The sequence below is a fragment of the Leptonotus elevatus genome, chromosome 13 (assembly GCF_054856555.1).
Source record: "Leptonotus elevatus isolate MCC_2025b chromosome 13, RoL_Lele_1.0, whole genome shotgun sequence".
Lineage (NCBI taxonomy): Eukaryota > Metazoa > Chordata > Actinopteri > Syngnathiformes > Syngnathidae > Leptonotus > Leptonotus elevatus.
This window is the reverse complement of record NC_141251.1, coordinates 8,282,477-8,298,229: the sequence shown is the minus strand read 5'-3', so window position 1 is coordinate 8,298,229 and position 15,753 is coordinate 8,282,477. Positions and strand designations below refer to the sequence as shown.

The following is a 15,753-nucleotide window of genomic DNA, read 5'->3' as shown; positions in this document are numbered from 1 at the left end:
AAAATGTTGTCCAACATTGTTGACCATAAGGGGGAACCTTGATACAGGGGTCACAACCTCTAGTCCTCGAGGGCCGCCATCCTGCATGTTGTAGATGTTTTCCTCCTCCAACACGCCTGATTCCAAATATCAGCTTATCAGCAAGCTCTGCAGAAGACTGACGATCCTGACCATTTGAATCAGGCGAGTAGAATTGTTTTTATTAAAACTGCCTTTTGTTTATGCGACAGTATTTTTTAAGAGAGTAAAAAACGTTTGTATATTAAACACAAAGTGGGCTTTGAAAACACCTGCTGAAAATGAGGATGTTTTTTGCAACTGTATCATCTGTGTGTCTTTTTTTACAATAATGAAGAGAACCAAAATGCTGCCTGTTTTTCTGGCGCAAAAAAAAAACACAAGCAAGTGGAAAAAAGGAAAACACACATGCTCAGTATGAGTTGAATTAACTCACATATAAAGCGGTCACGAAAATGGATGGATGGATTTTATGCAACCTTCATATTACTAGATGACTACACCGAATATTGTTTATTTACTACAACTAGCTTTGCGGTTTTGTGTTTCAGTGTGTCAGTCGGCAGCCCGCTGTGCTGCAGATTCACTCAATGTTGTTACTGTTAACCTTTAGACAGTGAGTCATCTAACATCCGGGCAGTGGAAAGAAAATGACTTGATGACCCGGGAAAGCTTTCATCGTGGGAATGAATTATAAATGGATTTTCAGCATGAACGAACGACTTCAAGTTGCTATGTCAGAACAATTGTTTACAAATGTCCATGTGTTATGGTTTATTAAAAATAATGTATGATATCTAATGAACTGTGTGGGAGTGATTGAGTCATTTGAAGAAGATTCATTTGTTGCACTTCATTTTACATGAAGTAAATGCCAACGCTGTATAGTGACAAGCAAAACAATTAAACATTATTTTATATCCACTATCCACCTGTTGACATTCATACAACAAAATAAGTCATGGCTTCACACAGTATGTCAGCTTTGTGTTCACAGTAAGCAGATTTTACATTTGTGAGTTTACTGTGACGAGATTGTCATTATTTCTATTTATGACACTTTTGTTTGTGGTGTGCTGTGATCTTTTTGTAATGTAATGTGTCTTGGCTTAATAATGGTTAGGGAACACTGACCCGAGACCGACAGACATACAAAGCGCGAGAGGGGGAGGGGAGAGCGGACACGTGGTGTGGCTTGGTGATTGACATCGATGAGGAAGAGAAGTTAGAGCAAAGCAGTTCCAAGCACCAATACGGATCTCATTACAGAACGGGGGTTGTATATCTTACTCTTTGGTCCATATTTGTGACGAAGCGGCAACAGAAACTGCCGGTATCTGTCCACGAAGGAGTGTCCTTATGTGGAAGGCGGAAGTGGAGCACCTGTGAGCTGACGTCACACATTGAAAGTACCTGCAGTTACTCGTCCTCTGAGCTGGTTCAGTTACGGAACTTCCTCGACGACAACTGGACGAAGAAACAACTCCGGTCGACACAAGCACCTGCTAAGGAATATTCGACGTATTTGGTCCACGGCTTTTGAAGGAGAGCTTTTGGGGACTTGAGGGCAATTGAGAGCCGCCATGTTCGCGGGGTGGGGAACGTTGTTCGTCGTTCTTCAGGTGAAGTTCAGTTTCGTGCTTTTCATAACGTATTAAAATGGCTTTCTTCTCTGCCTGTAAGCTCCTTTTTGTGTACATTTAATTTTTATTAGAACTTGACTTTTACGGTGTCGTCGCAAGTTATTTAATCGTTAGAGCCAGTCGAATAAATTAGACGTCTACGTGACTTGAGTTGTACGAAGACGTTCATTTGCTAACGTTTTAAATGTCTTAAGTATGTTTTAATTGAGTTTATTTAATATTATCATTCAGACAAAACAAAACTGGCATTCGTCGTAATTGTGGTTTGCTAATCGCAATATATATAAATCGGACTATGAACGGAGAAATTGGTCTAAACACCTGTTGTATGTCAGTTAATCGAAATACCAGTGATACAGTAATTCCGCATTTTAACGGTAATGGCTAAATGTTCAGCTTCTCACATTAATTGATATTTTCAACTGACTGTTGAAACGAAGTTTGAGATGCTCAATAGTACAAATATAAGTCCAACCAAGCATCAAATTTGAGAAGATGGTTAAACTCTCAAGAGAAGCCATTTTCTTATTTGCCCGTGTGAATAGCTCTCAGAGTTTCTGTATTTTCCTTTAGGCTCTGACTGTAGTTTCTGCTGAAGAGCCATCATGCGTACCTGGGTTTCAGTCAGACATGAAGGATTTCACAGTGAGCAGAAAGCACCTAGGAAGAGGCACCGTGTTGGGCAAAGGTAAGAGCGGTCACAAAGAAGTTAAACCATGGGTTTTAATTTCAGTATGTTTAGTTTTTCCTTTTATGTGTGATTTTTGATTGTTTGGTCAATTAAACTTAACTGGGGGGAGAAATCAGCCATCTATCCAACTGAAAGGTCAAAGCGAATGTTTGTTGAAAGCGTTGAAAATGTTTCTGTAGATCCGTGCTTATCATTAGTGATACTTGGAGGCCAAGCAAGCTCAAGTCTCAACTTGCTGTGCCTCATCTAATGATCTTTCCTGCACTCACTAATCTACCCAAGCCTGTTTTGCAAAGCCTTTCTTTTCAAAGCATGTCAACAACTGCAAGGATAGGAGAACTTTTTTTGCTCAACAACACAGCCTGGAATGTATGTAAATGTGCAGTTTTCACAAATAAAGCCGCTAAGGGCAAGTTGTTTAAACATGGTTTTACTTAACGTTAACATATATCATAGTACTAATACAGCAGTTTAGTTGTAACAGGTATGCCTAGAAAAAAGGTAGAAAATAAACTTTCCCATGTCGTGAATTCCATTTTTGTTCATTACACTTTCTTATCAATGAATGGTACACGTCTCTGGTGACTAGTGTTAATTTTATTGGCCATTTTAAAATGTTGTCTCTGTTTTAGTCCAGTTTCAATCCCGCTTGTTAGTTTTTATCATAGTTAGTCAACCTCATTTTTAGTCGACTATAAATCTTGCACTTTAGTCTTCATTTTAGTCCAATAAAACATAATTTTATTCGTCCAGTTAAAACTGTCAACGTTTTAGTCAAGACAGTCAACCCTGTGTATTTTTTTTGTCAGTAGATTATGTTGAACATTTCAAAAACTATTTCACATAAAATGTTCTCATCTTTTTGATGAAAAACAATTTAACACACAATTACAGCATATCAACAAGTGGCTGCTATGGCTCTATGCTATGAGCTAGTAAATTAGCCAGCATTAGTTAGCGGTCGGAATAACATTATTGTTGGAACATTATAGCCATTGGATTAATGTTGCGTTATAACTACAGTATAATTTACTTTCTTTTAACCTCCGTGAATCTACCTTCTGTCTGTCCCATGTATTTGTGCGTGTTGCACTCGCAAGCTGCAGATTTGAAAGTGGACGGGGTCACGTGACAGGTTAGCAGAGACAAGATTTTACAAAATCTAAATGTCTCGTTTTTGTTTAGGAACTAAAAAGTCTGTAGATTTTAGTCTAGTTTTTATTAAGTAAAGTGCATTTTCGTCTCTTCTTCTGATTTAGTCACAGTTATTGTTTATTAATGAGGGTTTTAGTGCAGTCTACTCTAGTTTTAGACAGTTGAAAAATGTGTGTTGACGAAATTATTTTAGTTTAGTTTTCGTTGGCAAAATTAACACAACTGGTGACATAAAAAGACAAAATAAAAACACTTGTCCATAAAAGTTACAAAAAACAATAGTCTGGCTAATCTATTTGAGCATTTGACTTCTGAGGCCCATTTTTCCAGAATATGTTGGTTAAACTGAGCAAAGTGTTTGACTTTGGGCTTTTTAATTTCAGTCTCCTCAATAGATAAATGCATGAAAATCCTGCAGAACGTTTCACTGAGATAGGGCCTCAGCTTTTTCCTTGCTCAAATTGAGACGGGGAATGTACTATTCTGGGTTTGTATTCCTAAAGTTTCTTAGTGCAAAGACTAACACATTTTTAGAATCGCGATATATTTTTTATTTGTTTTACAATTTCTCCTAAAAGTGTAGAGTAAATCAAATAAAAGCTATTTTTTAAGAATCTTAGCTCTGAAAGAGAGCTCATAGAATGAGATCTGTTATGAGCAAGTAAGAAGACTTTTAAGCGGCTTAGCGTTCCCTCAGGGTGGTATCCATTTTACTGGACAATTGATCAGGGCTCAGGTAGCGACCAATCATGGCTCACCCGTTTCCTGAAGCTGAGCTGTGATTGGTTGTTACCTGAGCACTTGTGATGTTATTTTCAATTGACAGCAAGTTGCAATATCGCCGCCACCCGAGACGGAGAAAAATGTGTGGATTTTGCTATTTAAAGGGAAGTCAACCCAAAACGGTCCTTTACAAGAATGTTCTATGCAGCTCCACTAGAAAAAATAAAATTAAAATAAATAAATCTGTTTTTGTTTTCCTAGTCATTTTGGAAGATTATGACATTAATCGAAATATGTAAATTTAACATTCATAACTTGTGCTTAAATGCCTCATGGTGGTCGCTATTGTAAACACGTCTTGTAAACCAGTGTTTCCCGACCCTGGTCCTCGGGGAACACTATGCAGCCTTTTTTCCCCATGTCTCCCTATTCCAACACAGGTGATTCTAATGATCAGCCTGCTAACGATCATCATCGTCCCCATCACTAGTTATGAATACAACAACTTTCACATTATTTCCTTTCTACTTCAGCATTTCATTTATGGCCAAATATTTGTTCTCTCCTCTCGTATGTGTTTTCAAAGCTGTGATACCCAAAATGTCCTCTATAAATGTTTTAGTCTCCTCGTGATAGAATCGGACATACACAAAAAGCTGAGGGTTGTTACTTACATCAGTTGATTCATCTGCAGCTAACGCAATAACCCGGGCACTTTGGATGGCGCTGTCCTCCGAAAGCAGCTCCGCTCGTTGTTGTTGGATGACAAGGGAATTTGACGGACCTTAAGTTGCTCTCCTTTCTCTTAAAATAGCGTGTCTGCCATTGCTTCCAAACATTCCTCAGTAAAAGGATTTTTGTATTGTGCCCCCAAAAAATCCACGGCACGTGTAGTGAGCACTCGTAGGCAGATAAACGGGGCTCGTAGCCCTTGATGCCGGTAAAATTAAAGCATACGCCTGGGTCATTTACTTTTCAGTGTCTACTTTTCTGACTTTTGACAACGCCATACTTCATCACGTTTGTCGTGAGAATGCATGTACCCCGAGAAACAAAACAAAAGTTTGCGAGCTTACCGGACCCCGGTTCTGTCAAAGGATCCCGGCTCAAGTATAGCTGCCCTCGCGCGCGACTATTCATGAATCGTTTATCTGTAAAACTGAATATATCTCTTCGTCCCCCCCCCCAAGTACATGTTCTTGGCGGGCCGGATGAAAGGGTCTCAGGATCTAGATCGATGTCCACCATCGTGACCCCTGAACTGTTAAAAAATAAAATAAAATCTTCAGATTTGCCTTGCATTGGCATTTTTTTTTCCAGATTTGCCCTACATTAGCATTGCAGCAAATGCCATTTTGTAAATGAAACACCAAAAGACCAATATTTGTTTTAAATTTTCATTTGTTTTCTGTTATAGTGGACTTCACAGACTGCTCAGATCGCACAAGATTTCGTTTTGCAAGTGAAGATTCACGTTTCATGGTACAAACTGATGGTGTCTTGAAGGTGAGATATTTTCATCTGTTTTATTCACAGTGCTGGTGTTTTTTGTCACTATCAGTGGACCCCTTTATGAATGAAACAGAAATCCCTGTAACAAGGGACTAGACCATAGTGCTTGCTTGGTCCGCCCAGCACGGTGAAATGTATTTGATCGTTGAGACAAATAATTTATGAACTAAAAAATGTGCTGACCGTAGATTTTTTTCCCCCTGTGTCATTCAGGTAAACAGGCCGGTTTCTCTTCATGAAGGTCAAACTGATTTTTTTATTCACGCCTGGGACTCTCAAAGGCGCAAGATGACTGTTCCTGCCAGGGTATTGCTTCGTGACAACCAACACCAAAATGCTGAACGTCTTCCAGAGGTAGGATTAGGCTTTATTCCCCACCTCCCCCTTAACTAATTGCAATGTTATAATGCTGCTTTATTTATGAGAATGCAGTTGTAGTTCTTATAACATTATTCAGTAAAAAAATAAAAAGTCCAGCTGCAATGCCCAAAAGTAGCTTTCACCTATCCTTCTTTTGGCACTCATTTAAGTAGCTTTAAAGTTCATTTGCTTCAAATTCAAAATTTTGGTAATACAGTATGACTTTTATGGTACTACTTGACTTTAGAACCCCAAAGGGTGAGATGCTCATATCGCCCACAAAACTCTACTCCTGTCTGTGGCTGAATTGCACATCTGTGCCCTCTTGTGGCTGGATTAAAATATGCAGAATATGGATATGGATATATATATATATATAGTTAGATCTATGCATAGGTGTATGTTGTATAAATAATTGTAAGTGTATTTGGGGGAGTCTTGCATTCATTAATTGTTGTAATTAAGTGTTAACTGCCTGCTACCTTTTTGTTTGTTTTTTAGAGCACAAGTGACGCAGAAGTACCAATTCTGAGATTCCGAAAGTCTACTCAAGGATTGAGGAGGAGAAAGAGAGCCTGGGTTATTCCTGACATTAATGTTTCTGAGAACGACAGAGGTCCTTACCCCCTCAGAGTGTCTCAAGTATGAAAGCCCTGTTTGACTATTTGATTCAGCAAAAACATTTACAATGAACTAAATACTTGGGAGTGGGGAAAATAGGAATCATGTGTCTTCTTTAAACACACTACCCCACTTTTCCCCTGTCTATGTATAGATTCGGTCCGATGAAGACAAACTGAAGATGATTTTTTATAGCATCACTGGTTCAGGAGCTGATCAGCCTCCTGTTAACCTTTTCACCATGGACAGAGGTACTGGTACTCTTTACGTCACACAACCACTGGACAGGGAAAAGCAGTCTAAGTATATGGTGAGATCGTCGTCCTCTTGGATAAATACTTGCCATAAATTCTTGCTATGAAATGTGTATATTTATACACATACTATACAACTAATCCAACCATTTCCCATCTGTATGCAGTTTCAAGCGTACGCAGTGGCAGAGGGTGCTGGGAATGCTGAGGAGCCCATGGAGATTGTTGTCAATGTAATTGACCAGAATGACAACGCTCCTGTTTTTGAAAAGGATACCTTCTTGGGAGAAGTTGCTGAGGCATCACCAAAAGGTAGCTGGCAATGGATATGGAGCCCGCCAGGGGACATGATGCTAATATTTAAGATTGCAATATAACGCAATGCTATTGCAATGCATACTGACGCCCAAAAATGGCAGCGCATTTAATGAATGAATTACCCAGCCCGAGCTATCACAAAGTTGGGGAGGGGAATCACATGCGGTTAAAATGGTGGTAGATGGTAAGGCTGTCGCGATATCCAATAAATCAATTAATTGCACAATAATAAACGAGCTCGATAAGTTGGCGCTTTTCGGTAATTTGCGCTGTTGCCAACATTATTTGCGCTGGTCCGTTGCTTCACTCTGTCAGTCATTGGGTAAAGCGGCTTGTTTTCCCTTTCTATTCACTCTCACGCACACACACAAACATGGTCTCCCGGGCGGGTAAGCGAACCCACGCCGCCTGCACCGACGGCATTAGCTTTGCTAATGGCCATGTAGCATTATTGCTTGCAGCGCACCACAGCTATTGGTGTTGTTTTTATTCATTGCTTATTCTTCGAAGCCTGCCGAAAAAGCAACACTCGCTACGTCCACACACCCTTGCAATCCTGTGCTGCTCAGTGAGATACTGGCTTTTCCAAATACACTGGGTGGGTAATAAGTTAACTTTCCTGTCACGACTGACTCCTAAACCGTGCTTAGCGTATTGAGTGAATCATCTTGACACGCACTCTTGGAGGCGGTGATGTGCCAAAGTAGTTACCCCCCCAAAAATAGCATCCCCTGCCGTGGGTATGCATGTTTTTCAATAAACGCTTGAAGAAGACACGTGTGTTTTTGAGTTTAAGAAACAAGGTTTTGTAGCTAGAAAAACAATATTTATCGCAGATAAACAAAAGACAAGCAAGAACACGCTCACATTCTGTAATGGACTCTAGTTGCGCTCAATGACCATGCACGCACAAGGAAATCTCAAGATACTTACAAAAAGCTCAAACGACTAATTAATCATAATATTTTTTCGGTTTTCTTCCACATTTTTTAAATTTTAAGGTTAGGGTTAGGAACAAAGAACATTTTTGAAAAATCTCCACTTTTATGTGGTAAAAGTCATAAGATCCGCGGCAGGCAGGGGATACAAACCTCCTCTGGGGCAACAACAGCGGCACATTTGGCGCATCAGATTCAGCGTGACGGCCCCTGAGTAGTAGGGACAGCCATCATTTGGAAATAATGCTTACAAATGTAGCTGGTATCAAAGCCGAACACAACTGCTCATGTGTGAAAATTCTTTGAATTTATTTATTACACCATTATCATTATTTTAGTTGAAAAATTATATGAAAACCGCATTATTATCGTTTATCGCAATAATTTCTGGAGCAAAGCAAAATGTCTTATCATGACAGACCTAGTAGATGGTGGACTATGTTAAAACATAATCACTTTCAGGCATACACTGATACTGTGATTCATTTGGTATTCAAATGACCTGCTGGTCACTTTGTCATACATACGTTATAACCTTTTGTTATTTCTCACTTGGCAGGCTTTGAGGTCATCAAAGTGAATGCCACAGATGCTGATCAGGAAAACCATGACAACTCTGATATCCGTTACAGTATTATGAGCCAAGAGCCAGAGTTTCCTGCACCAAATCTTTTTAGCATCAATCCTGTGACTGGAGTCATCAGAGTCAATGCTGGCGGCTTAGACAGAGAGGTAAGGCCGTCTATTAAACTGTTTTTTTTTTTTTTTGTAATAATGCATCATGAACCCTTTTTTTTTTTACTTTGTTTGCTCTTAATCAGTTTATTAAACTGCACATTTTTGTTATTTGTAACTTTTAGGTTTTTTTTCATTTGGCTGTGGGGTAATATCTAATCTTCATAGTCTATAGCCAAGGCAAGGAAGAAACAGCTCAGACTTTGCATAGATCTAACTTTCTTTACTACATGACTTTGTTGGAACTTCCAAAAAACAAGAAGTCATACTTTTGTTTCTTTCTCTCAACAGAAGTATCCCAAGTACACTTTGAATGTACAGGTAGCTGACATGTTGGGTAGGGGGTTGACTGGAAAGGCAAAAGTGATTCTCACTGTGACGGATAGCAATGACAATGCTCCAGTATTCACCAAAAGCTTGGTAAGTACCCGTTTTGTAAATGTTCCTTTATGTTAATAAATTATCCCAGTACTTGTAATGGAAACTGATTTTTTTTCTAATATATTTTATGTTTTATTTATTGAATACTATGTGGGATGTGCCAAAGTACATTTTCCATCCCAAATGTTTAAATAGAAAAAAGTGCCAGTGTTGTGCCAAAGTACTCAGTCCGTAAAAAAAACAAAAACAAAAGAACACAACAGAAAAGTGGAGATTCTTCTAAAAGGTTCCTTGTAAAAAGGTATTTAAATATATATATATATATTTCCTACTGCGTGCATGGTCATTGAACGCAAAGGGAGTCCACTGCAGAATGCGAGTGAGTGCTTGGTTTTCTTTTGCTTATCGGCAATGAATACTTTTCTCTTGTCACAAAACCTTGTTTCTAAAACTGAAAAACACACGTGTGTTCTTCATGTATTTCTCAAAAGCATGTGTTGTACCCATCGCATGGTATACAATTTCTTTGTGGGGAAAGTACTATGACATAACACCGGTACTGAATTGACTGTTGCCGCTTCATCACCAGTATGGGTTTTCTTTTGGCCCTTGTGGGGCCACGCCAACGTTTATGGGTTGAACTGTGTTCAACCAGTGACTGTATAACAGTTTCTTCGAAGTCGTTTCAACTCGCGCTCTACATTCTGTTTACATTCTTCATTCTTCTTCACGTCCTTTTTCTGCCACACACTTGACAAAGACCACCTCGCAAGGGACATGCGTATGGCGCGTACCATTGCACACTGGGTAATGTAGTACACCCAAAAAGGAGTACAAGTATAACAAAGTGCGAGAAAACGTGAGAGGTTACTGTGGACTCGTGTGAAATCTCCGTACGCTAGTGTCTAAAACTTAGAATTGCCGTTAGTGCGTACTGGCCCATTTAAAGCACTGCTCATCCCCTTGTTTTGTATCTTATCGTTTTCACAGTATGATGCAACGGTGGAAGAAAATCGTGTGGACGTTGTAGTCACAAAGATGACTGTAAACGATGGTGATGAGCCACATTCTCCAGCCTGGAATGCAAGGTTCAAGATTGTTGATGGTGATCCTGGAAACTTGTTCTCTGTGGAAACCGGAAGCAACAAGAATGAGGGAATCATCACTGCTGTCAAGGTATCAAATTAAGGAACACCAACCACACATCCCACCCCCGGCAAAAAAAAAGAAAACAAAAAAAGTTTGGGATTTGGCATTTTTCTAAGGAAGGATCAATGCTAAATGACCCCTCCCCCCCAACCTTTTACATAGCATTGCTGAAACGCATAGGGTTGACTTTTGCATAAATAATCTGTCACAATTGCCATCTGCGTTTCGACTGTACTGTATATATCATACAAAATTTGGGAAACTGAACCCCACTGGTAAATTTCCCAGAAGCTTAATAGACTGAATCCAAAAGTATACACACATTGTATATTGTTTTGAAATATTTTTACTCTGAATATATATCATATTGAAGACATTTGCACAATCATGTTGTTACCTGGACAATGTAAATGAATTGAAATATGTTCATTTTTGTCATTTTATGAATTCAGAGTCTGGACTTTGAGAGGAGTGGCAAGCATACATTGTTGGTTGCAGTGGAGAATGAAGTTCCTTTCGCTAAACCATTACCTACGGCCACTGCCACTGTGATCGTAAATGTGGCGGACGTTAACGAGCCTCCGGTCTTCGATCCATCGGAGAAAGTTGTGTCTAAACGGGAAGACCTTCTTGTTGATGCTGATGTGACGCAGTACATTGCTTCGGATCCTGACATTTTACGCAAACAGAAAGTCATGTAAGACAACTGTCCTTCTCATGCCTTGCCAATCAGTGTAGATTAGGAACGTACCGTAGTACAATGCCGGCAAATGACACAAGTTGTGCCAAATGTTAATTTAGTCTTTGCTGTGAGCCGGGAAAAACGAATAGCCAGAGTATAGACACCCCAAAAAGAATCAAAATCGAGAATAATTTGAAACGGGAATCGGAACTGGAATTGCTCAAATTCAAACGATGCCCATGCCAGCCTTATGAGGTATGGACGGAACATGGCGCACACTTTATTTTGTTACTTTGGAACGTAATTGGACTGTATCACCAGGGAGTAGTATACAGTACTAACTTCTTGTGCTCTATTTTGATTATGATTGAGTGCTATTTTTTTTACACTCCCCTATTTTAATAACTGTAAAGGTGTACTGTTACACATTTCATGAGCTAATTTCTTATATAGCATAATGTGATAAAATGTATAGATAAAAACTTCATTATACCTTGATATTGCTTTTAATTCTGCTTGATTTTTCTCTCAAAATGCATCAGATTGACGCTTTTAATTATGAAATGCTCAAAATGTTCTTCTAGGGGAGCACCAGCGTACCCAAAGAGTCATGTACTAACTACCTTTTTCATCTCTGACCCATTTTCAGTCCTGACTATGCACGTTTTTTTAACATTTGCAGGTATAAAATTGTTAGTGACCCAGCCGGCTGGTTGAATGTGGGCAAAGACACAGGCCTGATTACAGTGAAAAGTACCATGGACAGAGAGTCCATCTTTGTTAAGGATGGCAAATACACAGCACTGATTGGTGCATATGACAGTGGTAAGTGTGGGTCAAATTGTTGCATATTATCAGATGGTTTAATAAAACAGTTATGTCAAATACTTGAACGCTGGGATTTTCTTGATGATCCCAGTTAAAGTGATATATGCGCTATTGGTCCAAGTAATAGTTGAGTTACGAATGTCTGAAAATTGTCTCCGATCCATTGAACGTTGCCTTGTCTCTTCACTAGATGAGATTCCAGCCACTGGAACAGGTACACTGAAGATCCTCCTTGAAGATGTAAATGACAACGCACCCACAATTGAGGAACGTGCATTCACGGTAAAGGCCCTTTACCACATTTCCAACTTTTGAGTGCAGTAATTTTGTTTATGGATAGTTAATGTTTTAGTGCACAGTTTAAGACCAGGTGTCCTCAAACGTTCTAAAACAGGCGCCATGTCAAAAAAAAATATTGACCTCTCCAAGTAGTAGGCATGAAAACGAATGATGGGGTCATGTCAATTTAGTATAACCTGCAACTCTGAATCCAATCTTGTGTTCCCCAGATGTGCAACAAAAAGCCTGTTCCTCAGTTGCTGTCAGTAACCGATAAAGACGGACCTGGCTTTGCTGCTCCTTACACAGTCGCTTTACAGGACATGTCAAAGAACAACTGGACTGCTAGAATGAACGACTCCAGTACGTTTAACCACACACAAAAAAAAAGTTGCCACAGGAATCAAATAACTGCATAATAATTACAGAAGGGTGGTAACGTCACTTCATGTGTTACAGAAACTGGCATTATCATTAATTTGGCCACCGAGCTGCCAAGTGGAGATTACACTGTGGTTCTTCGAGTGGCGGACAACCAAGGGCTTGAGCAGGACAGCACAGTTCAGGCCAAAGTCTGCGACTGCACTGGGGACGAAGTTGTGTGCAAAGGTCGTGTGGCGGGCGGCAGCGACCTGCCCGTCATCCTGGGCATTCTGGGAGGAATCCTTTTGCTTCTCTGTGAGTCTGACGTGAGATCTTCTTGCCCTCGTCACCATGCAATGACGTGATTTGCTATCATTCTCAACTGCCCTGTCTCAATCGTTGATGTAACGTAACGTCTTAACTGTCTTTTTGCTGTGTGCCCAGTGCTGCTACTACTCCTGCTGCTGTTTGCAAGGCGAAGAAGGGGAGAACAAAAGGAGCCTCTACTGCAGGAAGATGATGTCAGAGACAACATCTATTACTATGACGAGGAGGGAGGTGGAGAGGATGATCAGGTACAGCAGCTTTGTTGGAAGACAGAAAAGCAGTCATGTTAGCCTGCCTTGCAGAAACTATAGAACAGTCTGAAAATCAACCACGGTGCCGTGGGAAATGATCCAATTTGACGTAATTTTTCCAAAATGTCATTTAAAATGGGTGCCTTGTAGAGTCGGGCGAATAATGAAAAATGTATTGTGATTTTGATTTTGGCATCTCTCGATCTTTAAAACCTAATAATCGAAGAAAAAAAACAATGTGCAGGATTCCACGGTGCATTTACAAGTTTCCTGCATTGTGCAAGTGCCATGAATGCACCATGTTGCTTGTGAGCAAGTCTGGAGCGAACCAATGTGATTCTGCCATCCCTAAGCATCCTTGAAGTTGTTAAATGACACTGCAGTTAACGGTCAAACTAAACACACGACAAGACTAATTACATCCACTGTATATTTAAATACAAAACATAATTAGTATTTAAAACATCTCCAGCCTAGCACTAATGCTAAAGTGGATGAAGGATCCCATTCAAATGCTAAAGGGAAATTGACATCGGTTTCGGGAGCGATATGCCTTCAAATAATGAATCTTCACACACAAATGCTGTTTAAACAAACACCCACCGGTAAGATAACACTACTCACAGCTACAAATTCTTTCAATTTGTGAAAAATGAAGTTATTTTAATAGAATACAATCGCAACTTTCTTCTGTTTTGATTGTAAGCGTGTGTACACCATGGGTGTATGGCACCACACTACCCCCAAGAGGTCAAAACATGCAGGAACACCCAGTATTTGTTTTCAATTGCCATTTTAGTATATCCGTGTTTTACTTTTTTACTAATTTGATTTCTTACTGTCCTTTTAAGTCAAACTTCAAGCTGAGTTTAAGTATTAAGGACACCCCTCTGCCCCCCTCAAAATTCAAGGATACAAATATCAGTCTTTTGTGTGTGTGTGTGTGTGTCACACATTTCCACATGGCACAGCACAAAATATAACTTTTGAGGTCCCAGGTTAGCCTAAAATCATTGAATTGTTTTATCAATCGATTTCAATCTCATATCAAAAATAATCCTGATTATTATTTTTCCATAATCGCTCAGCCCTGGTGCCTTAGCTTCGTAAAGGATGTGAAACTTATTTTAGTTTCTTGTCCTGTGAAGAAAATGAATTTAAAAAAAGTACTATTAAATGTCCTTTTCATCAGTGTGACCATGTGTAAACTCTTCCAGGACTATGATCTTGGTGTTCTCCACCAAGGTTTGGACAACCGTCCTGAGGTGTTCAGGAACGACGTGAAGCCAATCTTCCTGACAGCCCCACAGTACCGACCTCGTCCTGCCAACCCGGAGGAAATTGGCAACTTCATTGACGACGTGAGTCAAGTGCTTATTATATAGCATTCAAAATGGCCGCCGATATACAATGTCTGTTTTGTATGTTTTTAAACGGTGTATCCTCATTGGTGAGTAAGCACTCCGTGTTGCTTCCTTGCAGAATCTGAAGGCTGCTGACAACGACCCGACAGCGCCCCCCTATGACTCCCTGCTGGTGTTCGACTATGAGGGAGGCGGCTCCGACGCAGGAAGCCTGTCCACTCTGAACTCGTCCAGCAGCGGAGACCAGGACTACGACCAACTCGGTGACTGGGGGCCTCGCTTCAAAAAGCTCTCCGACATGTTCGGCGGAGGAGAGGATGACGACATGCTATAAATGGAGCGGAGCGCAGAATGGATGTCGAATTGGCGAGAGAATTAATTCATGAATGGATGGATTGTGTTTGAATGCGAGTTTCATGGAAGCGTGGAGTTGAAGCACGCAGACTGTTAACTGCAGATTCCTGTTGGCAGTAACAGACACTTCTGGAAAGCCAAAGGAGGCTTGCTGGGTTTTGTTTTGTAGTAATGGCCCGTTTGGAATAGTTATACCTACTTAAAATTCTCTTTGGACATGCAGGTTTGGTTCTAAAGGCTTTGTTTGTTGTGTGATGTGATTCAATAGCCATATCTCGAATATTATTGCATTTTTGAGCAGGTGTTGCAGTAGACCGGGTGACCCTAGGAAGTTGCAGGTGCATTGGTAAACTCGATGGTTTGTTGTTGATTGTGACTGAGTTCTTTACAGTGCTCTGGTTTTGTACTACTGCTTTAGGTTAACTTTATTGTTCTGTTAAATTGTTGTTTTTGATGACATCAATTAGAAATGACACACGAAATCTCTTTTTTATTTCTTACTTTGTAATATAATAAGTAAACACAATTTTGCTGTTGCTTCCAAATTAACCTATTGCAAACGTTTTGTTAAATTTGGATTTTTATAAAGTTTATCTTAAAACGGTTTCTGCTTTGTGACTGATCTCTTATTGAAGAATCTGCACCGATAACGCGTGAACGCTTTGCATCATGAAAAAAGCATTTGAAGATGTATTCATTCCCATCCCTGCAATTTATGACCATTGCAGGGATGGAGTCTCTCCATTCCTCCTCCCTTGACTTCAACAGTACAGTTTAAGGCTAGTAACGATCCTCTGTCTTACAAAT

At 39.9% G+C, this 15,753-nt stretch overlaps 1 protein-coding gene across 1 annotated transcript; it reads left to right on the top strand.

Moving 5' to 3' along the window:
- Positions 1–1,242: 1,242 nt before the first annotated feature.
- On the top strand, positions 1,243–15,550 carry LOC147163707 (cadherin-1-like). The gene is made up of 18 exons (XM_086092548.1): positions 1,243–1,640; positions 2,235–2,349; positions 5,648–5,736; positions 5,956–6,096; positions 6,604–6,744; positions 6,878–7,033; positions 7,145–7,289; positions 8,793–8,965; positions 9,260–9,388; positions 10,340–10,525; positions 10,951–11,195; positions 11,863–12,005; positions 12,199–12,290; positions 12,518–12,650; positions 12,747–12,965; positions 13,095–13,225; positions 14,446–14,589; positions 14,711–15,550. The coding sequence occupies exons 1-18, from the start codon at positions 1,602–1,604 to the stop codon at positions 14,924–14,926; spliced, it is 2,637 nt and encodes an 878-aa protein (XP_085948674.1). The 5' UTR covers positions 1,243–1,601; the 3' UTR covers positions 14,927–15,550.
- The last annotated feature ends 203 nt before the right edge of the window (positions 15,551–15,753 follow it).